Genomic DNA, 25,902 nt, shown 5'->3' with positions numbered 1-25,902 from the left:
AGAGAATCACTTAATGGGCTGACAACCTGTCACTCTGACGGACCCCTCCAACCACGCCTCCTCTGTTGTCCTGCATATTAGATGGGGGGATAGCACTACTTAGAGATAAGAAGCTTCGCCATTCCAGAAGTGAGAGTTGAAAACTTCCACCACTCAATCGGTTAACAGCCAATGCTCCCGATTGGGAACGTCGCTTTTATTAATTGCAAAAAATATTTTTCTTACATGAAAGCACTTGCTTTTTTTTTCCTGAATGCATGAGATTCCAAACTTAATTTACAAAATAAACATTTTATTCATTTCAGCACTTATGTGATAAATTTAATTTTTTAAAATCACCTAATTTTAAGGAAGAATAAAATTTAATTTTTTTTTGTTTTGATTTCAATGTTGTTTCTATGGACATGAGCAAGTCCAGAAAACATAAAAGAAAAGTTTTTCTTGTATGTTTTCTGGGTGGTTCAGGGGTACCATGGTGCTCCCTGAACCACCCAGAGTGCTCGATGATCATGTGTGATTTTGTGCTCACGAGCACTTGATCAACAATTCCAATTAAACACCTTGTACACATTGCATTCAAGGATTGAAATCACGATTTTATGCATTGGTATGTCAAACTTGCTGTAAGGGTGTTCTTCTTTTGATCATGAGTACAGGCATTGCTCGCGATTAGGAAAAGGTTGAAGATCTCTGATTTATGCTTTCAAGAAGCTGTGGCATTCAATATTTTTCTTTTCTCTCAGGTTTTATTCTTTTTTTTATTTGCCCCAGAGGGATGAATAGGTAAGTAGCAAATGAAAAGAACAATGGCAATACGTAGCCACCCTACATTGGGGCAGACATAAGTGGGGCAAAAAACTATTTAGACTGGATGAACAAAAAAGAAATTTTCTTTCTTTGCTTGTCTGGACCTTTCAACGTGTGTATTATTTCCCTTAAAGGCCTACACACACTCAGTTATATCTGGGCAGGCAAAGTCTATGGAACTGGTTCTAGGTGATCTGTGGGAATATTTTCATCCTTCGATCTCTTTCTTCACGTCTGTGAATCAGTTTGAATTTTTTTAGCGAAGTTCAAAATTTTCTAACATGATTTCCACAAATGATGCTTTGGATGTAGTTCAGTCGTAACTATGCTGGGGCCTGTAACTTTCTCCCCAGCGCGACCCAACCCGCAAGGGTAAAAGGCTTATATCCCTGGAGGGACAGAGCCTGGGCCGTGACTGGTTTGTCGGGGCCTGTAACCATCACAAAAAATAAACATTTATTTTGTATAATCTTTTTCTTTTTTAAGGGGCCCAAGAAGGTGTGCTAGGTGTGGTAGATGTCCTATGTAGTTGGATTGGTTACTGTAGTAAAAGTTATTAATTCCAAAAAAAAAGACTGGTAACGTGGTGCAAAGGTTTGTTACGGAAAAGGCAACAATTTTCACTCGTTAAATTATTACAGGAATTGAAATTTGCACTGAAAAATTTATATAATTTTCTCAGAATGGATGAAGATACCAACTGTTTCAGCAGAGAAGAATGCATTCTTATTATCAGAACATTTTTCTTCATATTTTAGTGCGCTGGTTCTAAGTCTTTTTTGTTTGTCCAGGAAATTATAATTAATAAAATAAATCGGGGGTTTTTAACCCTTTTGTGTTTCACGGACCATTTGTGCCAATAAAATAAAGATGACGGTATAACACTGTTAATATAAAAAGACAACCAATAATATTCAGTATATAAGCTATGCAAAAACGATGAATTAATCAGGGCCAAAACTAGTGGGGGCGGGAGGGCAACTGCCCCGGGTGGCAAAATTTAAGGGGGTGGCAATTTTAGGAGAACACTGTTATAAAATTATCAAATTTTAAAGTTGAGGGGGGTGACAAAAACCCTAGTTATGGCCCAGGAGTTGTTTTTCACATCCTAGGTCAGGGAGCCTCTGGTTAAGAACCCTTCTACAAATAATCAATAAACAATTAATTGCCATAGAACATAATTTGAATATAGAGTTTGTGTGTGTTTTGGTGAATAATTTCGGGCAAAATTATTAAAAATTTCAGAAAAAAATATTGCGAATTTGAACAATGGTCAAAGTATTTCTAAAATTTTATTTTGATTTCTTTATTCAATATGAAATTGTAAAAGAATAAATATTGTGAAAATTACGCCATTAGCAAAATTAAATTTTTTTTAAATTTAAAGGCAATCCGTCTCCAAAACAAATTACTCAGTTACCATTGCTCAGCTTCGTTATCAGAATAAAGAAGAGGGAAGAAAGAAGGGCAGAATATAAGGAAGGGGGAAAAACTGTGCAGTTATACCTGCACAGGCAAGGCATAACTTTACAGTTATACCGAATGGAAAAACCATTCCCTTCAGGTCGACTGTGCAGGTCAACTGACGGCCTCTACAAACGCTCAGTTATGCCTGCACAGTTGGCATGTACAGGCATAACTGCGCAGGTATAACTGAGCATGTATAGGGGTCTTAAAGCAGTGTTCTGAGGATCATGTGATAATTCCTAGAGGAGGAGGGGGGGGGGGGACTGTAATAGGCCACGACAGAAGGAAGTCCTCTAGGGAACAATATTGGTTTTCCATAGAAAGGACATGATCTGCCCACATCATGGAGCAGGGCTGTTGGATCTTTGGTGGTGGTTGGATGTTGGTGATTGCCATTGACCGTATTGTTGCCATACTGAAATAATATTGTTCAAATGTTGTAATCCTGTGAAAATATGTAAATGACTTGGATGACGTTTCCGATCATCATGTATATATACTGTTCCTGACTGAAGCTGTTCGCTGTATTACTTCTCACACATTCACCTCTCTCACTTGCTTCTGTTTGGCCACATTTACCAAAAGATTAATTACAAAAATATAATTAAAAGTTACTGGTAAATTGATTCAGGATATAAAGGGTTAAATCTGTTCGTATTTATTTCCATTTTTGTTGTCTGCATTTTTAAGGTAGTTAAAAATGGAATCCAGGATATACTCTTCCATTACATGGAAAGCTGCACGTAAGAGAAAAATGTGTGTGTTCAAGATTTCTAATGTCTTAAAAACTAATCAAGTTTACATATGTGAACATTTAACTCCTTATACTAAACAGCTATTGTACGAATGCAAAAAATTCAAATCAAAGAACAATTTCTACTTTTACTGGGTCCCTGATAGTAAAGTCTGTCTTAGAAAGAATGAGAAATTAAGAGCAAGTAAAGTTGTTGGAGGATTTGTATAATATTTCTTGAAGCTTTTATTTTTATACACATTAGGATATTTTTTTTTTTTGGTAAATTGAAAAATCTAGGGTCTTCTTAAATGTGAATGCAAACTTTATAAGTAAACAAACATTTTTTGGTAATATTCTCATTAAAATAATGAATCTCTATACCAGTAAAATTAGGACTATTTTAACTTGATTTAAACTACCTTAGCTATCGACATAATCAGTTTCAACATGTTTTTTCTTGGTTTTTTTTTTGTATTCTACTTCATAACTTCAATTAACATGGGTAGCATAAATGTAAAACCTATTTTAAAAAATGACTAAAAAAACATCCTTTGCTTCATTTGACCTAACCCGTATCTGTGTTTTAATTCCATTTTAACTGATTATAGTTCAAGATCTGGTTTATTTTTGATGGTATATATATATATTAGCATTTCCCCCCCCCCAGATTTTGCGTTGAATACCAACATTTAATAAAAAGCTATTGATAATCTCTATTAATACATACATTTTTTTTTTCATATCAGAAGTGTACAGCAAATTTTTTTTCTCTCTCTCATTATAATTACACTATGAATCATTAAAATTATACTACCTTGATTACAAAATTACTGATTTTCATTATTTCTCAAAGTTTCATCTTTTTTTCCCATCCAATTACAGAAGGTTTTCATGAATTTTGCCAAATATAACCTGCTGAAATATTTGCTCGTTGGGCAATTTGCCTGTTGTGGCGTTGTATAACGTTGTATTTGTATAACATTTTATTTAAAATGCTATATATATATATATTTAATTCATAGTATATTCTCATATATGGAAGGAACTACAAGGTCAGTGCTTTTACTTGTGTCTATGATGCATATAGCAAAATGATCAACGTATACCAACATAGCAAAATTATTCTCATGATTATCCTATTTTTGAGAAATATAATCTCTCAGAATACCAGTATACGTGCGTGTGAAAATATGTATACTTTTGCACACATTTATTAGTTTTATTTTTACATAGGGACCTGAATGGTCCCTATGTAAAAATAAATTCAAGTATTACATAAGCAAATTTTTAGCCATTTTTTGACCCCCCCCTCCCATCAGCAAAAGTCAGCAAAACTCGGACACTCCCCGTCAGCAAAATTTTGTCAGCACTGCCCCCTACTTCCTAATGCATATTGGTGGGATCAGAAACGCATGCGAGAGGGGGGCATATTATGTTTGATAAAACTTGCATCCACTTGTAGTGACGTAAAAATAAGTCATAATCCAAACTGGGCATAAAAAGAAAAAGTAAAAGTTTACAGATCAAACAAATAAGCATACATGAAAAAAACCATGACATTTTGTTGACTCGTGTGTGTGACTCTGTTTCCCTCCAATATTTCTCAAGAACACTACACATTTTTTCTTTCTGTGTTTTCAGACGAACTTGCTTGCCCACTTTCGATGTCTCTTTATCCCCACTTCTATCATTTTCTATGCAGTGTTCAGCATAGTTTTTGATGATGACAACTGAATTTCCAACTCCCTTTCTTCTGCTTTTAGTCTTTGATTCGCATCTGGTCATGGAACTTTCTTATCAAAAGTTTTTTGGTGCTGAAGTCTGTCTTGGTACTTCTGTGAACAGCTTTCAGAAGATTGGCATCGACATCAACATGGTTCGTACTCTTCCAACGAAAAAAAATTCAAGGACTATTCAAGCACTTTTCAAGGTAAAACATAAAAATTCAAGGACTATTTTTACAAATGCATATTTTTCACATGAACAATATTTTGATTGAAACTTTCAGAAATTACATTTCTACATACTTTATTTCACATTATCCATAATGTATATCATACAGTGAATTCATTGCATACTTATGCATCTTCAAATTTTCACATAGACATTGAAACATTTTATCAAATTTTCAGACAAACAAGGTGATGTTTTATCATAGAAAAAAAACCCACTGTGTGAATCATTAAGAAATCACTGAGCTTTATGACAAATTTCTCCCATGGAAAATGTTTCTACTACAAACAAATCAAAAGTACAAATTTCTCTAATTTCTTGCTGATATTGAGAATTATAAACTAAAAACACACTGAGTATTTATATAATTCATGCTCACATAGATTTCTCAGAATGATTTATAGGCCACTGCATATTATCTACAGCCCCCCCCCCCCAGGTTGTTTATATTGATTTGTACGAATGATGGTTTTTATATATTGTAGTGTCCATATAATTTTTGACAACTTCATTTTTCAATAAATGACCTCCAATGAAAACTTTATTTTGTTTTCAATAGTGTCACTTTCAGGCTTGATGGAATCATTCATGGCAGGAAGTTTCTTGAGCAATAAATTCAAAGATGAAGCCAGATTTTCACCAAATCGCAATGCTTTTCACTTTTCATGCGGGATTTCATCATTAAGCTTTTATTACTGGAGAGAGCATGGATTTGCAGTGACAGCAGCAACAACGAATACAAGGAAAACATATGACGCATTGAATAACACAGTTCGTGCCTGTCAATTTCCTCATTTTTTCATCAATTCTGGAAATTATTGGATTTATTAACTCTAGAATTATTTCTTTCATTACTTCTGGAATAATTGCTTTCATCAATTCTGGATTTGTTTCTTTCACTAATGCTGAAATTCTTTCTTTCATTTATACTGGAATAATCTTTCATTTATTCTGAAATAATCTTTCATTTATTCTGGAATAATCTTTCATTAATTTTGGAATTATTGCTTTATTAATTTTTTAATCATATCATTGATACTGAAATTATTTCTTTCATTTATGGTTTTAAACGACTATGGATGCCATAAGAAAATAACGGGGATCGTGCCGACATTCAACGCGTCACATGATCTTCGAAGGAATGATGTAGAAGACTGTTGATGTCATACCAGTGCGGATGGCAATTTTTAGGTGAACATCATTATAAAATTATCAAATTCCAAATTAGTGGGGGCGGCAAGACAATGCAAAAATCCTAGTTATGGCTCTGCATCATACTCCCTCCAGTAATATAAGCTCCATGGATTTCAGCACCGATTCACCCATTGAAGCGATATTGATTTTGAAGCACAGCTTGCATTTGGCAGCATTTTTGTCTGGCACTCAGCAACCAATCTTGATAGCAGGGATTTTTGAGCCACAAGATATTAAATGTACATACACACTTGCCACTAATTTTTCTTTTTCTTTCTTTAAAGAACCTTGTACAAGGATACCAATCAGAGGTAGCTTCGCTCACTTTCAGACTGAAACGCTTCGACAAAAACTATAAAACTTTTTTTTTAAGATAGATTTCTCAAGTCCTCCAGAAAAAATACCTAGTACAAAAGTTTAATGACTTCCAACGACTCCAAATACGTCTACATACGATCACAGGATACATGATACCATAAAGCCGGGTTTTCCTAGAAGTGGGTTGTTGGGGGCCAGAGTGGGCCGACTGAGTTGAAGTAAAAAAATGATCGGAAGTTCATTTTGAATTCTAGCTTTTATTCCATAAAAGTTGCAAGGAAAAAAACCAAGAACACACATTTATGATCATAAAAAAAATAAAACGGCCGACAAATAATAACCGGCAATCTCAGGAGTTATTGCTTTATTAATTCTGGAATTCTCTTTTATTAATTTTGGAATCATATCATTGATACTGAAATTATTTCTTTCATTTGTTGTTTTAAACTCCTTTAAATGACTATGGATGCCATAAGAAAATAATGGGGATCGTGCCGACATTCAACGCATCACGTGAGGAAAAAAACAATCCCGACATACACACGGAATAAACCAGCCTACAATATAAAGCCGAACTCCTGTGAGGGTGAGTGCACGCTGCTGGTGATTTAAATATTGTGTCGGGCCAAGCGGTTCCACATGCACAGAGAAAAAAAAGTGAAAAACATTCTAAAAAAAAAGGTTTTTGGCGGCGCATGAACTGAACTGGATCATTTTGCGTCGACAGAAATGTGTTACATAATCATACTGGGGGGGCAGAAGGCTAGCAGGGATTTCTCGACAACATCGAGTCAAAAACCCTGATGGAGTTGATATTGGCCCTAAACCCAGTCCTCGATTGGTGCGGGTAATTTCGACGAAGTCCGGTGGGCCCTGCTCAGTCAAAGCCACTTATTTTCACCTCCACGTAGGGGCCCCCTGGGATCTTGTATGCTAAAGCAACGAGACTCGAACGAAGAAAGTGGTAGCTTCTTCCTTGTGCAATCAGAATAACTGGAGGAACTCTTTGGGGGATGGAATGGGGTCTCAGAGGATGTCTGCAGTAGACGGTACAGGCGAAAAACTGGGTTTAGCGTTTCCTGGGCCGCCAGGTAGTACAGGGGCCCGAACCCTATCTAGCCAACGGGGAGGCTGCCCTATCAACTGGTGTATAATCCCGCTTGTCCTGTATTTCCAGGTGGCACCTGGGTGGGGTAATGCTCGACGATGCAAGGGGCTCTCCCAAGGCCACTGCTGCATGAAGGAATCTGGGGTCAGCTGTAGGAAATCTCCCTCTGAGGAAACCCAGGGATACTGGTCGCACAATCTCTCTACAAACAGACCATGAATTTGGAAAATAGAGAAAAAAACGCTTGATGCCAATCCCCAAAACATCTAACCCCTGCACCAGGAGGAGAGGTGGAAGCGAGAGTGAAAACGAGAGCCGAAGAACGTGCGGAAGCATCAGCGGAAGCACGTGTGGAAACACCCGTGGAAGCACAAGCGGAAGCCAGGAACCCTGCTGTAGAGGGAAATCAACTTCTCCCGGCCAACGAGAAGAAGAAAACCAAAAAGAAACGCCAAAGAGAAAGGCGTAACCTGGAGAAAGCTCTGGCAAATGTGACCTTGGCAGAGGATGATGCAAGGAATGAGAAGGCCGTCACGCCTGGACCCTCAGGAATTGCATCGGGCACTGTCGAGGCCTCACAGACAAAAGGGGCCATTCCTCGCAAGCGTGAAAGGGTCCCTGGCGACACGCCAGAATCAAATTTCAAGAAGCCTTGCAAGGACTCTTCCTACAGCAAGGCTACCAAGAAAGGCATCACCCTCAGGGTCCAGGCTAAGGATCCAGAAAGGAAACTGACTCCAGCCAATGTGTCTCATATCACCAACTCGGTGGAGGACCAGATGCTGGAGGACACTGGGGGTATTTCCCCTCACGTTGATCGAACCATCTTTGGGGAGGAAGGTCTTCGCATTATATGCAGAGACCAGACCACCCTGAGGTGGTTGAAAACAGTAATCAACGGTTTATCACCTCCACCAAACGTTGATGGTCACACCTGGTACCTTGCCCTAGGACCTGGTGATAGACCACCAATGAAAAAATTCTTTGTCTGGATTCCTGGACACAGGGATCCTAACAAATCCCTTAAACTACTCAGTAAATGCAATGAAGATCTGGTGCCTGGCCAACTTCACCTGCGAGCTGTCATCCCGGGAAATGGGGGTAATACCCTGGTGATCGGGGTGGAACAAGCGATGGTGGAGTGGCTTTCCACCAGATCTTTCACTGTGCACTGTGACTTGAGTGCTGTCACATTCAGGGAGCCATCTCGACAGCACAGGCCAACAATTGCTACTCAACAGCCTGAGAAGCCAACAACTCCGCAGGCAGAAGAACGGTCAGCACCCGCTGATGAAACGGGGTCTACATCCAGACCCTTAGATGCAAATAAGGACAACGACCCAGAGATGGAAGTGCCGTTGGACCTGGAGTATAACACCGGGTCCGACTCTAATCTATCTTAGGACATCTCTGCAACCTCCTTGGTTAAACCTATACACCAAGTGGTATTATTTTACCCACTGGTAAGTAAATTTTGTAACATACCTTGCCAATGTTATTTAGGCAGATAAATTTACAACATAGCAAGGCTGCATCCTACAACCTTGCAGCTTCCTTTCGCAACCATAATCATTTTGTAGCTCTGATTCAAGAACCATGGGTAAGAAACGGGATGATTATGGGCCGTCGACCCAACTCCCAACTCTTAGTTAAGAAAGGAACAGGGTTTCATCCAAGAGCACGTTTGTACCTTGCCGAAAGTATCAATGTCTGGGCACTGCCACAATTCACATCAGAAGACGTTGTTGCAGTTCTGATAAAGGGTAAGGGACTAAACAAGAATCACCCTATTATGATCTGCTCAGTCTATATGGCCTATGATCTCAAAATCCCGCAAATGTTCTGTGAACTGGTGGAATACTGCGAACATCACAATATAAGCATGATATTTGGATGTGATGCCAATGCTCACCACACAGAGTGGGGCAGCTCAGACATAAATCAGAGAGGAGAAACATTACTAGAGCTCCTCATGAAAACAAATCTGGTTTGGGCTAACCAAGGGCACACAAACTTTCCGTACACGTAATCGGGAAGAAGTTATTGATCTGACCCTGGTCTCAATAGATATTGCAAACACAATCAAAAGATGGAGGGTCAGCAATGAACCCTCCTTATCTGATCACAGGTTCATAAAGTTCTACTATGAAGCAACATTTATTCCCACTTTTTTTCGGAATTTTAGGAACATAAACTGGGATCTTTTTAAAAGAAACCTGGAAAGCCATCTCAACACTCTCGCCTACCCTGGTGACGAGATCTTAACAGTAGATGACTTGGACCACCATGCTGTCATTCTGACAGAGGTGATCAGGAACTCTGCAAATCACTCAAGCCTGACAAATCTAAAGTTTACTCAAAAAATGGGTAAACTAAAGATCCTGAACTATTCCGCGTAAAGAAACAAGGAAGGCACACAGGAAGGCTATTAGGACCAAACTTGAATCGAATTGGACTTACCATAAGGAATTTCAAAGAAAGTTCAAGAAAGAAATCAGAAAAGTGAAAAACAGTTCTTGAAAAAAGTTTTGCACAGAGATGAATTCACTGTCAGAAACTGCCAAGGTTATCAAATTGATCAAAAACAATTCCTATGATAAAATTAATGTTATAGAACGACCAGATGGTAACTATACTGCCAGTCCAGTGGAGACGCTGGAATGTGTGTCTTCTGGACTATCACCTAGGCGGACCAACGGAACCAGACTGTGGTGTACAGGCTAGGCCCATCCTGGAACCAGTAGACACCTCAATAGCCAACATGATAGTTGAATATGACAAATGTACCGAAGCCTTGAGGGGATTTTCTCCCTTCAAGTCACCAGGCACAGATGGAATATATCCTATCTTTTTACAAAAAGGATGGGAAGTTATAGGCATTGAGCTGATTCGCCTCTTCAAAGCCAGCCTAGTTTTGGGATATATACCCAAAGTATGGAAGAGCTTCAGAGGTGTCTTCCTACCAAAACCAGGAAAAGACACCTATTACAAATCATCATCCTTCAGAATTACATTATCTTCTTTCCAGTTAAAGTTACTGGAAAAACTGATACTCTGGCATCTTCAAGATATTCCTCTCTTAATGGGTAAGATTAATGTGAACCAGCATGGTTTTAATACAGGGTTTTCCACTGACTTTGCTCTGCATCAACTGATTTGGAGAATTGAAAACACAATTATCAATGGACAATTTGCTGTTGGTATTTTTCTGGACATCGTTGGAGCCTTTGACAACGTTACTTTTGACTCTGCATGTAAGGCACTAATAGATTTTAACATTCCACCTATGTTAACTAGATGGATTGATCACATGCTCAGGAACCGAACAATCACTGCTCGTGTTCTTGATGCCCAAGCTGAAAGAGCTATCCGAAGAGGATGTCCACAAGGAGGAATCCTTTCTTCCTTTCTATGGAACACGGTCTTCAGCTCCCTGATCTAATAAAAGAACCAGGATATGCACAGGCATATGCAGACAACTTAGTCGTGCTCATTCAAGGGCATGATTTATCCACAATGATGATTCTTGCTCAACAAATTTTAAACTCTATCAGCAGATGGGGTGAAAAACCAACTAACATTTTCCACGGAAAAAACCAGAATTGTGATTTTCACATGGAACAGAAAATGGGAAATTGGAAATTTAACCCTCAAGGGACAAGAATTAACCATATGTGACAGAGTGAAATACCTTGGATGTCATTTGGATTCTAAGCTCTCCTGGAAATCTCATATTCAAGAACGAGCTAAACGGGCCACTAATATACTTATGGTATGCAAAAGAATTATTGGCAAAACCTAGGGTTTAAACCCTAAAACCCCTCAGTGGATTTATACTGCTATTGCATGCCCAATGCTGAGCTATGGTTGTGTGGTATGGCATCAGACGTTATCAAAGACCTGTTATGAAACTGTCATACAAAAAGTGCAAAGACTAGCTTGCATTCTTATTATGGGAGCCTTACCCAGCTCTCCCTCCATCGCCCTTGAAACTACTCTTAAGCTACCACCTCTGAGATGGTACCTACAAGGAGAAGCTTTTAAAACCATGTATAGGATGGAAAGAAATGGTACATGGTGCAATCAACCTTATATGGGATGCAAACCTTCTTTCAAGAATCATCTTGACAGCTGTCCACTGGGAAAAGTGGAGATGCCCTCTCTACTAATGCCAAGACTCCTGTTCCAAAACAAAAAATTTCACTAAATGCTTCACTATCCACATACCCAGGAGAAATGAAGTTGCTCACATAATTGATAACATCTCAACAGGAGTTATTGAGTGTTACACCGATGGCTCTAGGATTACTGATACTGGGGCTGGAGCAATTTTCCGCATCTTTGGAGTGGATCACGACTACCATAAGATACATTTGTATCTAGGCAAAACTTCCACAGTCTTTCAAACTGAAGTATTAGCAATAGCCATACTGGCTGAAAGTCTGATTACCAAAGGGTATCATGGCAAACAAATTGTTATATTCTCTGACAGCCAAGCAGCACTATTGGCTCTTGACAACTTCCTCAAGTTTGAACTGTGTGTAAAATACTGCACTGACATGCTGAACAACTTGGCCGCATTGAGCAACAACATCAACCTTTACTGGGTTCCTGGTCACGTAAATTTCCAGGGAAATGAACTCGCAGACCAGATAGCCAAAGAGGCAGCGAACATGAAGCTATCTGGACCTGAACCTTTCTACCCTGTTTCGATGTCAACCATCAAAGGAGATGTCAAACAATGGATAGAAGACAAACACATGCGGCAATGGAACTCAAGGCAGGACTGCAGACAGGCCAAGCTGGCCTTGGCCCATCCGAATATTGCCAAAAAACTCATCTCATTGAACAGGAAACAAATTCGACAGGTTATACAGATCATCACTGGTCATGCTAACCTAGCGAAACACCAACACAACTGTGGCTATACAGATTCACCTATTTGTCCTGCGTGTGGAGACAAAGACAAAACTCCACTCAACTATGTGGGACGATGTCCCGCCTTCTCTATCCCGAGAAGGAACTACTTCGGTGATCATCAGGTGACACTAAGTGAAGTTGTCAATGCTCCCAGTATTTACAACCTGGTAAATTTTCTCAATTACACTAAACACCTAAATTCATGGTGAGTTACAATTCTGCTTTAACTAGAACTTTCATGCATTACTATTTAATAACTTCATGTTGAGTTCTCAGCCATATCCCTGAGACCTTCTCTGCTCCTTTTCTAAAAGGGCACCGCAGACAGGAGCAGCCTCAAATTTTCTGACATGGCTTTACCGGTGGCAGTTCTCCACAATCTCCCATATACAGAGTTTCAATATAATGTGGTAATAGATACCATAACTCTCGTCCCCGGAGCAACCACCAAACTCTGGGTATTTCCACAGAATAATATTTTTCTTCAATCTCACATGACCCACAACTCATGTTGAACCACTTGGTGTTAGAGCAATGGGCAAAATTTGCCTAGGCTTTTCCCCTATGGGACGCCAAATGATGATGATTACATAATCATACTATGTGTTTGTGTTTTCCTAACATGGTGCATCAGCTACTCTGTCGTCTGTGCAACGCAAGAAATGTTGCATTCCCGGTTCAATTAGTGATTTATTTATTCCAATATTGCACCACAGATGACAAGAATGAATTAACACATTTTTTGTTTTAAAACATTCATTTTAACATTCCGAGATTATGTCGCACATAAATAATATCTCATTCAAAATTGGTTATAAATATTAGATTTTTTGTTACAGTTCCTTTAGCGACAGAGTTTCTAGAAAAAGTTTCTCACCAATTACATAGCGTCAGACTACCATCACAAGAGTGTAACGATTCAATTGAGAGGTTCATTCCAACCATCTCTCGATGATGTCACCGCGGCATCGGGCAACCAAAGGCAACTTCGACGAACTTCTATGCTAGTAGAGTCAATGTATTCCAATTCAATTAGTAATGTAGTGGCCATGTGTAATCTGACGACCACCATTAGCACATGATGTCTGTAGAGGCGATCGGCAACCAGGTGGAGCCGTGCCTAGGTTCGCTACTCAATCAGCGGTTCACGATGATGCAAGAGACTATGTCTGGTGCGCACCCATCCGGGCGAAACACCTTGGTAAGAGCAGTTCAGTGCATTGGTGATTCGGTATATTTGCGCCGTTTCCAGCATAACGTCGCTATTTACAGGGCTATTCCCAGAATCTCATGCTTCACCATCGAATCAGGATGCGCGATCTTCTGCTGTGGAAAGGCAAGATTTCAAAATGACTAGATCTAGGACTATTCCGCGGGGAGCCCAAGGTAATGTTACATTTCCCCCCAGCCAACAAAAAAAAAATCTTGCAGAATTTTTCTAAAAACACGTTCTTTTTCTCTATCAATCTATGGCCCTCGAGAGGAGGAAAAACCAGCCTAAAGAACATGAAACACTATAAACAGTTAATCCCACATGAAATATATTCAATACATAAATACACGAAGGTTTTTAACAACTGGCTGTTGCGAAGATATATTTTGGAAAGAGAGAAAATTCAACTGCCTCTACGGGGAATCGAAACCACGTCCTTTCACTTCCCGGTTGAACGCCCTAGACTACTAGACTACAGAGGCACCAAATTTCTCAATCTTTCCTTGGAGCTCGTGTACACTGAAAGGGATCGTAAATGGATGGCCGTACCAGACTCAGGCCAAGCTCACAACTGCTCTGGCCGTCCATGTACACATTTCCATCTGAACTATATCTCGACTCATGAAAAATCCCAAGATTAGAAACCTTTCCCTTTCAGCATACTTCAAAGAAATAAATACAAATTTGATTTGATCAGGACACACCCGATCGCGATCTATGATTAACACACACTTTTTCCCTTTTTTTTTTATACCTTCACAAAAAGGTTCAACTCAAGTTTCCACATGATCAAGAAATCAAGATGTAAAGTTAAGTGGACATTCAAAATTGTCATTCGCAGTGCGCATTGATCCCGGTCAAGCCCCCAATTATGCAACGCAAGAAATGTTGCATTCCCGGTTCAATTAATGATTTATGTATTCCAATATTGCACAACAGATGACAAGAATGAATTAACACTTTTGTTTTAAAACATTTATTTTAACATTCCGAGATCAGGTCGCACATAAATAATATTTCATTCGAACTTGGTTATAAATATTAGATTTTTTGTTACAGTTCTTTTAGCGACAGAGTTTCTAGAAAAAGTTTTGGTCTCACCAATTACATAGCGTCAGACCACCATCACAAGAGTCAAACAATTCAATTTAGCGGTTCATCCCAACCATCTCTCGATGATGTCACCGCAGCATCTGGCAACCAACGGCAACTAATTTATTTTAGAACAGAAATTCTCTCTTTCATTAAAACTATAATTTTTCTTTCATTAATTCTGAAATTCTTTCATTAATGTTGTAATTATCTTTCATTAATTCTAGAATTATCTTTCATTAATGCTGTAATTATCTTTCATTAATTCTAGAATTATATTCCATTAATGCTAGAATTATATTTCATTAATGCTAGAATTATCTTTCATTAATGCTAGAATTATATTTCATTAATGCTAGAATTATCTTTCATTAATGCTAGAATTATCGCTTTTATGATTTTGTAATTATCGCTTTTATGATTTTGTAATAATCACTTTTATGATTTTGTAATTATCACTTTCTTCAATGTTGAAATTATCTTTCATTAATTCTGGAATTATCTTTCATTAATTCTGGAATTATCTTTAATTAATGCTGGAATTATCTTTAATTAATGCTGGAATTATCTTTCATTAATGTTGTAATTATCGCTTTTATGATTTTGTAATTATCGCTTTTATGATTTTGTAATTATCGCTTTTATGATTTTGTAATAATCACTTTTATGATTTTGTAATAATCACTTTTATGATTTTGTAATTATCACTTTCTTCAATGTTGAAATTATCTTTCATTAATTCTGGAATTATCTTTTATTAATTTTGGAATTGTCACTTATGAATGCTGAAATTATCACTTATGAATGCTGAAATTATCTTTCATTAATTCTGGAATTATCTTTAATTAATGCTGGAATTATCTTTCATTAATGTTGTAATAATCACTTTTATGATTTTGTAATTATCACTTTCTTCAATGTTGAAATTATCTTTCATTAATTCTGGAATTATCTTTCATTAATTCTGGAATTATCTTTAATTAATGCTGGAATTATCTTTCATTAATTCTGGAATTATCTTTCATTAATGTTGTAATTATTGCTTTTATGATTTTGGAATTATCACTTTTATCAATGTTGAAATTCTTTCTTTAATTTTGGAATTATCACTTTCATTAATTTTGGAATTATCACTTTCATTAATTTTGGAATTATCACTTTTATGTTTTTGGAATTATCACTTTTATGTTTTTGGAATTATCACTTTCTTCAATGTTGAAATTATCACTTTCTTCAATGTTGAAATTATCACTTTCTTCAATGTTGAAATTATCACTTTCTTCAATGTTGAAATTATCACTTATGAATGCTGAAATTATCTTTCATTAATTCTGGAATTATCTTTCATTAATTCTGGAATTATCTTTCATTAATTCTGGAATTATCTTTAATTAATGCTGGAATTATCTTTAATTAATGCTATAATTATCGCTTTTATGATTTTGGAATTATCGCTTTTATGATTTTGGAATTATCACTTATGAATGGTGAAATTATTTTTCATTAATTCTGGAATTATATTTAATTAATGCTGGAATTATCTTTCATTAATGTTGTAATTATTGCTTTTATGATTTTTGAATTATCACTTTCATCAATGTTGAAATTCTCTCTTTAATTTTGGAATTATCACTTTCATTAATTCTGTAATTATCACTTTTATTAATTTTGGAATTACACTTTCATTAATTTTGGAATTACACTTTCATTAATTTTGGAATTACACTTTCATTAATTTTGGAATTACACTTTCATTAATTTTGGAATTATCACTTATCAATGTTGAAATTATGTTTCATTAATTCTGGAATTCTTTCATTAATGCTGGAATTATCTTTCATTAATTCTGGAATTCTTTCATTAATGCTGGAATTATCACTAATTTATTTTGGAACTGAAATTATCTATTTCATTAATTCTGTAATTGTCTTTCGTTAATGTTAAATTAGAGCTTTCATTCTATTTGTGGTCAGTCTATTTGTAGATACAAAAAAACAAAGAATATTTGGTTTAAGTTTTTATCATTTGGATGGGAGGAAAAATAAGTTGTTCTGATCCCTCTTTTGTTAGGCACTCTTTCACTTCTTGGAAAAAATCTATCTGAACTGGTTCTGGAGGGTCAGGCTTAAGTGGAGAAGCGGATATTTACTATTCAAAATTTAGTAAAAGCTTGTTTAGCATTTCCTCTAGGATGGAAATGGTGACTTTTGCTAGAAAACACTCCTATTTCTTAGAAAAAGTTTGATAATTTCAGGAGAGTAATATGCAAGGGAGATAGAATTATTGTTCACAATTCAGCGATATTGTGTTTTAGCTACTGCAGAGATTTTATTCCGTGTAGAGATGGCCACCAGCCACAAGAAACGAGTATTGAATTTTAACACAAAAATGTTACAAAAATGTAGAATCTTCCTCTCACAAATGTCAATGGTTGTTGATCTCAGTCACTGTTTTATAAAAAGATCTAGGCAATTCTCAATTTTTATTTTGAATACAGTGAAACTTCACTACAACAATACTTGATGTAATGATATCTTATACTACGATAAATCCCTTTATAACTATATGTTTAGATTTTTGACACCACTATAAAACAATATTTTCTTATATTTTGCTCAAAATTGTTTCGAATTTAATTTTAACTTTATCACTTGTTTTCCTTCTTTGGTAGGCATCTGATAACATCAATATTTTGCACTAAAAAATCATCAACAGCTAAAGTAAGTTATCGGCATTGCTACTTTCTGTGTAAGACATGAAAGTGCAATGCGATAAACTTTTTTACAGGGGCAATGCATCGAGAAGTGAATTTTTATAATAAATTAATCAATTGCAATTTTTTGATGAATAAATACACAAAAGTGAATTTTTTTATGGTACTAACAATATAGATACAAATACAAATATAAATACAAATACAACGCCACAACAGGCAAACTGCCCAACGAGGTGGCTGAAAAGAAAAGGTAGAAAAGAAAAAAACAACAGCATAAATTTGATTACACCAAGGATAATTTTGCCTCTCGATATATAACAATAATTCTTTTACAACAATATTTTTTCTTGGTCCGCAGAATATTGTTATATCAAGGTTCGAATAAGGGTGTTTCACTGTATTAAAATTTTTCATTTTTGACAAAAGCACATGTTCTATTGCTATTCAGGAGAACATTTTATAACGGCATCTTTTTTTCAGCCACCTCATTGGGCATTTGCCTGTTGTGGCGTTGTTTTTATATTTGTATATTGTACTATTAAAGCATTAAATATGAAATTTCAAATGCATAGTAATTTAAAACAGCAAACATGAAAAAAAACTCAAAATAATAATATGCATGTCTCTGTTTAACACTTGTTGGTTTATAGAAGTTAGGGTGATGTTTTCAAAAGTTTCGTAAACGATAGAAATAAATCACTGCATATATTTTTACGTGCACCTCTATAAAATAGAAACCTGTCTGGAACGAAAAACAGTTTTGTCTCCTCACCTCGCATTTTATACAGGTTTCACTGTACTATACAGGTTTTTCTGCTTTTATATTGGCTGTTTTGGTTATATTTGACATCATATTTTTTATGGGCAAATTTTTTCAGCCAACTTGTTGGGCAATTTGCCTGTTGTTGCCCTTGTATTTGTATTATATCCTTCACAAAATCTTACATAACCAATGAAAGAAAAAAAAAAGAAACATTAGCTGAACACATGAAAGTGAAATTTACGTGGCACAGTTAATTCATGCACAGATAATTAAGGTTCTACTGTATACCCTTATAAAAATATTTTTTAGGAGATTTCAAAACTACTCTACAATGATATTTTTTATACTTGACTCAAAATCACTTTTAATATATTTTTAAATTCCTTACCAGTTTTTGACGTTTCGGGGGTACTGATGTTTAATAACATCAGTATTTTGTATTATCTACCCTCTAAAAGTATTAATTAAGTTGCCATGAAGATACTGTGTATTACACAAAAGAGTTGTTTTGTAAACTACTTTACAGGGTAAAATAACTAATGATTTCTGTTCATTAACTACTACTGCTAGCCATTGATGGGTCCTATGACCTTGGGTCTTGAAATTTTAATCATTTCATTATCTGTGTTTGGGATTTGTGCATGTTCAATTTCAACATTTTATTTGAATGATGTTTTTAGTTTTTGTAATTGCATTTTTAATAGGGTTGCTTCATTCTAGAAATACATGACATCCATATTTGTTATGGGCATCTTTTATTTTGCAGCCACCTCATTGGGCATTTTGCCTGTTGCTGCCTTGTATTTGTATTTTTAAACCGGGAGGGGGGGGGGGGGCAAAGAACGAAAGAAAGAACAAATGACTACCTGCCCACCTGCCTGCCTCTTTCTCTCTCTTACACACACAGCAAAGGCCTTGAAGTGGCGAAAAACTCAGAGGGGTGATATTAGACATCAAGAGGAACTAAAATTGCATAGAACATGGTATTTCAAACCTTGTTTAATCGCAAAAATACTTATGAAGGGTGTGAGATCGAGTGGGACAAAAAGGCCATCAATAAGTAGAAAAAACAGTTATTTGACAGAATGATTACAACACAGCCTGTGGTGTACAAAATAAAGTACAATAACAACTTTGAACAACTCCTGTAATCATTGCTCTTCATCTATTTTCTGACATTGAACTGCGCTGCACAGGCTGTATTGTAATCATTGTGAAGTATTGTTTTTGTATTTAGTTATTTTACTTTTTGTACTTATCATTGTACTTAATTTTGTACACCACAGGCTGTGTTGTAATCCATGTTGTCAAATAAATTTTTTTTAACACATTTATTGGGTTTATTGTCTCACTCGATGTCACACCCTTCATAAGTATTTTTGCCATTTTCACAGACTAAACAAAGTTTGCGATACCATGTTCTACGGCAATTTTTGTTCCTCCTTCCCTAATATCACCTCTCTGAGTTTGTCACCACTTCATGTTAACATCCTGTATATATATATATTTCACCTTCTTTGTCCATTTCTATTGTATTTTTTAAAGCCGAATGGAGGGGAGGGGGTTGAGAAGGTCCTACAAATCACACACACTATACATACAAATTACTTACAATCAGCTGCTGTAAAATTTGGCAATGCATCGTAGCTTTTTTCTTGCTCCATCAAATCCTATGAAAACATGAAAAATTTTGAATCTATTTCTGAAACTAATTCACATAAATTGAAATTTTTCTTAATGAATAAAGATAATGATTTTCTGGCAGTTCTTAAATATGGAACTGCAAGAAGTAAAGTATAAAAAATTGTCTCTTTTAATAAAGTGAAGAAGTGATATATAATTATATTCCAGCAAAATATTTGATTCTTAAATACATCAGAAAATGAGGAAGGAGAAATTTTAATATTCAAGTAGTTTTCCTACTAATTAAAGGCAATTGTTCACAATTGCAGGGGCGGCTCATCGTAAAAGTGTGTGCCCCCTAAAGAATTTCAAGGCATTAGTTCGATGCTCTTGAAGGTCTAAATCATGATTTTATATATTAAAGGTAATACATGTATCCCATGGATTTCATGACTATTTGATTAAAAAATATTCTAAAGCAAAACCTTGTTTCCAATTACAGGAGAATCATTTAAAAACAAGTTCTGTGAACCTTTTTGGTGCTCAAGGAGTAGTACCCTGATCCAGAGCACATATCCAACTTTTGAAAATGAAAATTACAGAGATTTTCATGCGGCCCCGTATTTTATACTTAAACCACTCCCTAATAAATACAAAAGGGATTTTTCCAAATAAAATAGGGATTTTCCACACATAAAAGTTGAAGTGTAAGGAATAAAATCCCTACTCAAAAATCGAAGTCAAAATAGGGATTTTACACTCATGGAAGGTAAACCCTTGGGAATAAAATCCCTACACAAAAACAAGTGAAATTGGAGGCCCAAACTTCAATGTTGATCTAAAAATATATGTATATTGTGTTCAATCAGAAACAATATGAACAAAAATTCTGCGGGACTGACCCCAAAACCATCGGAAGATGAAGGAAAAACAGCATCAATTTTTGAAGAACACTGACTTTTTGTGACACTTGCTTGATGTGTTTTTGATTTCACATGACCGATGTCTATGTCCGTAAGACAACTTGTGCAAAAAGAAAAAGTCTGCCCTTTTCTGGAACGTTTGATGAAAGGAAATTCATTGAGGGGAATAAGTATCTTTAAAATTGATTAAATTTTTTTTGTTATCTGTGTTCATGTTTTGTTATCGCACGTGCGTAACTTCAACAAAAGAGGAAGTTTTGACCATATGAGCGTCACTATAATCTTCAATTATTATCCGGGGCTATTGGCTGCTATAAAAAAAAGCAATTTCCCTGCACGATAAGGCAAAGAACTTTTCTTGTTACCAGCAGAGGGTTTGTAAAATTTCCTTAAAAAGGAATTTCCCACTCTTCAGGTGTGCAAGCGCCCCTCATCTATTTCGGAGCAGCATATTTCATTTTCGGAGCAGAACTAAAAACAAACCATATCTGCAATATAAGGAGTAATTTTTTTGTGAAATGCCAAAAGTTTTGCCAGAAATGGTGGAAACAAATAATTCTAAATTAATTTCCTTCACAAATTAAAAGCCATTTAAATTTTTTCTGAAGTATCTCATCTGTCACTATTAAAACATGCATATTAAAAACCTAGGCAGCAAGAATTTCTGATGCTTGAACACCAAAATCTTATCTTGATATAGCAAAAAAAATGCGTGCAGAATATAATAAGGGCTTCCCGTGAAAAAAAAAATTAGCTTCTCACAGAATTTGAAGGAATTATTAAATTTAAAAGCAAAATGTAAAAAACGAGAAAAATATAAAAATACCTTATTTACTTAAACAATTTCTCAACCTAATAGCATGTTAATAGATTATGAATCACGAGTCGCTTTCAGAAGTTCAGCATTTCAATGACAATCTTTTTCAAATTTTTCATGCCCTTGAACATAAGATTTTGTATGTCTTATTCCATTACAGCATTGGATGGACAGATTTTTCACTGTTCAAACAGACTTTTGTGAACACTGAACTATTTTTCACTGTCTGTGTTACCATATGCTAAAGATAGAAAAACCTTCACCAAAACTGGCAAAATTTTGAACTATGGGCTGCTTTCAAGGTTATAAAGTTGAAATATGTCTGCCCAATATCTATTTATCTAGTCTGTGAACCGATTTCATTTCTTGTAATTCTTTGAATTGTAGTGCAACCCATTCATCACACATAATTAATAGTTCTGTTGGTGCTACAATGTTAAGCAACATCCCAGCAATATGTGAGGGAGTAATGTACCATCCCAGCAATGCACGAGAGGGAGTGCGAAAAACAAGAAAGGGTGCAAACGTTTCATTCTCTCCAACAAGTTTTGGAAAGGTAGGACATTAATATAAAAAAGGTATCTCACAGAAGTTATGTAAAATGAGCATGCTCCTAGTACAAACTCCTTCCTTTGACTATTGTTAAGAGCATGCCCCTCCTCCACCAATGCAGTGGCTTACCGTGAGGCCATATTGGACTCCGCTCTAGGAGGGGTGCCAAATATTGAAAGGGTGAAAAAAGCTTTGTTGACCAAAAAAAAGTCGTCAGTAGCGCCAAAAATAGATTCCGCATGGGTAAAAATTTTTTTCCTCGAGCCGCTCCTGTCCATATCCGGATTTTCGCAATGTGAAATTGTCACGATCGGCAACCGCTGACGATAATCACACAACCGCATAGTGGCTAGAGGACAAAAATATGAATATTTCAGCTGGAGTTTTTACAGATTCCAATTTTTCCCAACGATATTCGAAAAATGTCGGTAATTTAAACAAGTAAACCAATCCCCTTTTCGATGTATGCCGTCTTTGAATGCAGGTTGGCAGCCGCAAAATTACCGTTATTTTCAGTATATAACCCGCAGGAGAAAAAACGGTCTCCGAAATCGGAAAAATTGGCATATTCATTCAGGGACTTTAATAGCCCGCTGGTTAACCAATAACAGTATAGGACTTTATACTTCAAGGTAGTAGAACTACTTTCCAAGGTCACGAGATAATGCTATTGTGGTAGATGGTGGGAAGTGAAAAAAAAAAAATTCTCCCTCCGTATCTTTTTCCATGTCTCGGAAAGAACACGTCCCGTGAACAAAATTTCCATGCTTCTTTTTCCTAAATTCCAGATGTTTGACTCCACGAACCACAAACAAGAATTGGCTCAAATGCGCAGGGATTCAGCACCTTGGCGCACCATGTAGCAGGAGAACTGTTTCGGCACAGTTATTGCACCCCTGCACTCTTCCCCCATTTACGACGTGTGGCGTCATTTCAAAATGGAAAAAAAACAGAGGCAAAAGACTTTTTGCCCCACAAGAAATTCCTTAGGGATTGCTTTCAGAAGCGGAGATTCTTTTCAGATGAAGTTGGGAATTTTTAGGGTAAATTAGGGACTCTCTTTTTGTGATTTTTGTAAAAATTCGGAAGATTTAAGAACTTTTCGGGAGGTCAAGAGACGAAGCTAAAATTCGGGAGATTCCCAGAAAATTTGGCAGCTATGAGAGTACTGTGTAAGCAAGAGGGTAACAGAGGAGAAGCAAAAAAAAAAAAAAAAATTGAGTCTAATCTTTTATTTTTTTAAATAGTTTTATGTAATTCATCAACTGACTTATTAATGATAGTCAGTACCCTTCTTTGTTAAATTCTCAGTTAAATTAGAAATTAATACTTCATTTTAAACAGGGCCAGAACTAGTGGGAGCAAAAAGGGGGGGGGATAACTGCTTTGGTGGGAAATCTTAGGGAAGTACAAATATGCTGTTATAAAATCATTAATTTTGTAGTGGCAGGGGTGACAAAAATCATGTTTGGCTCCCCCTTACAAAAATTGTAGTTACCCAGCTTTGATTTTAAATATATACTGAAGTTAATATAATGGTGTTAATAAGTTATAATGGTGGTTAGTGGCTAGTTATTATGTGCACTGACTGAAGAAAAATGCACGGAACACGAACCCAGATTCTGACCAATTAAATGGTCTATTGTTTGAAAAGTAAGACATAGGCCTACAATCTGCTGATGGTTCATACTCGGTACAGTCACTTAATGAACTGTGGTTTTCAAGGTTAGTTCAAAGAGAAAAAATGAAAAATAATAAAATTGAAGATTTTAGATAGATTAATTTGCAAATAAAAATAGAAACTAATTTTTAAAAAACAATAGAAACTAAAAAAATGAAAACCCCCATACTTAAAAGGTAGCAGAAACCTAAAGATATGAGAAAAAATGAGTGGTTGTGAAGAGCGAAATTCTTTTTTCTGCCATACATTTTATTTGCCTCTGCAATTAGTGATTGGGGGTGTGTAAACAGTATGGATGAAATCAAGCATCTGACAGGAGAAAAATTTAAAAACTTGACACTCCACTACAGCATATGAATAACACATCACAATTTTTCATTTGTTAGAAAAAAACAAACTGTTTCCTGCATTGAATCTGTGCTCAAGGAAAATGCTAAACATTCAGGTGACCGAAAATAGAAGCATTTTGAAACAGTTCATTTCATGCATTTTGTGTGTTTTGTAGGGGTGAGCAAGAATTTTTCTTAAGATACAGATGCCTATAAAGATAATTTGTGTACAGATTAGCTGACTTTCATTCCTTCAGGGACGCCGGAAGTCAAAAATAATTGGTATTGCTCGCTGCGTCCAACTAACTTCCGGTTTCGATATATGGTGTGACCATGCGTCCTGTTTTTGGGCCTTTTTGCCGAATTCAAATTTCCACATTTTTTCACCATTCTTCGCTCAAATATCTCTGAGGTTCCAAAGAAAATTGTTCTTCATCTGAATGATTTATTCGTGGAACCCACACCCTAAAGCAGAGCACCTAAGCTGGGATCTTAGACAGGCCGCAGACTAGACTTTCCCCGGGCCCCCTCTAAAGTGAATTGATGCAAATCAGCAGCTTCGTAATCCCAACCAAGGCCTTAACACCAGGGGGACGTCTGGAGCGTTTTGAACTTGTGGATTCTTGTCTTGTTCTTATAGAGGAAATTTTGATTTCTGAATCAATTCGGGCACGGGGGGTTGCTCGGACCTATGCCACAAACTTCCGCGGGTGATCGAGCACCCACTGAACCTCCAATTCTGACAGATCTATTCAATACGGCTTTGATCCCCCAACCAATCCAACCATAGTTGTTTTTTTCAAGAGCATATAAATGGACTTTTCTTTAATTTTCTTATTTAGGTATTAATTTTTTTTAGTCAATGAAGGTTAAAAAATAAAGTTCATTTTTTTCTTTTTGAGATCAAATGTTATTTTGGAAAATAGGTGGCAATGTAGGTAAAATTTTACTGGGGAGCTATAGCCCCACATCTTGGAACAGGGCCCCTAGACTAGGATCTTTTTCAATTTCTCAAACCACACTTTTCACGGGCCCTTTTATAGTGAATTTAATAGCATGAAAAAACAAAAGATAATCATAATTGTCCCGGACCCCAGGACTACAGCCCTGCCAGCGGCACTCTTGTGATAGCCACTGCTGAATTTAAAAAAACAAACATTTTTTTAAATGACAGAAGTTTGTTATTCCAGAGTTATTCATACAAATTAAATTCTAAGAACTTATTTAGATAAAAGTGGACTTACCCCCTTGAAGTGAAGTAGAATCTACTTCATCAATGTTTCACTACGAAATTCTTTGAATCAACAAATATTTTGTAAGTCCTTTTTTTTTCCTCAGAATAATGATGTTTCATCATTCCAATACTGCAAATTTGAGATCACTTTTAGGACGGCAAGTAGAAAACGGTCGCATTCCCTATATGCAACTGATCATCCAACAGAGATGAGAAAAATTTGCTACACACACACGCCATGGAAAGTTCTTTCAAAAAAGTATATGGCTGTGCAGAGCAGTAGAAAGGATTTTTTTTCCTCATGTGGCAAATACAGTATACTGTATATGTACTCAAAAAAATAGCAAGGGACTTGAACCACTGGCATTCACTCATTGTATGCTTTTATCAGCGGCTCCCTTTTCATTGAGTAAAGAAACGGTGGACAGATCCAATTATTGTTAATTGAATGCACAT

General features: G+C 36.2%; 1 protein-coding gene across 12 annotated transcripts in view; it reads right to left on the bottom strand.

The window, feature by feature from the left end:
- The window catches only part of LOC149080384 (protein FAM91A1), a 609,292-nt gene that overhangs the window by 504,177 nt on the left and 79,213 nt on the right, over window positions 1–25,902 (bottom strand). For 10 of the 12 annotated variants that reach the window (XR_016193568.1, XM_089239515.1, XM_089239507.1 and 7 more), the window contains one exon: window positions 19,900–19,957. Coding sequence is in view for 11 of the 12 variants with exons in the window: in XM_089239515.1 (XP_089095641.1) it covers window positions 19,900–19,957 (58 nt within the window). In the remaining variant the exon portion in view is untranslated. Of the gene's footprint in view, window positions 1–4,551; window positions 4,890–19,899; window positions 19,958–25,902 lie in introns of those variants that run through there. The other 2 variants (XM_089239509.1, XM_089239514.1) reach the window with 1 other exon arrangement.

This window comes from Pholcus phalangioides, unplaced genomic scaffold, assembly GCF_987345545.1.
Source record: "Pholcus phalangioides strain wild (caught in Gottingen) unplaced genomic scaffold, Ppha-v1.0 ptg000011l_1, whole genome shotgun sequence".
In the NCBI taxonomy this organism is placed as follows: Eukaryota; Metazoa; Arthropoda; class Arachnida; order Araneae; family Pholcidae; genus Pholcus; species Pholcus phalangioides.
Note: the sequence above shows the minus strand (reverse complement) of the source record. Positions and strands in the feature narration are given on the sequence as shown.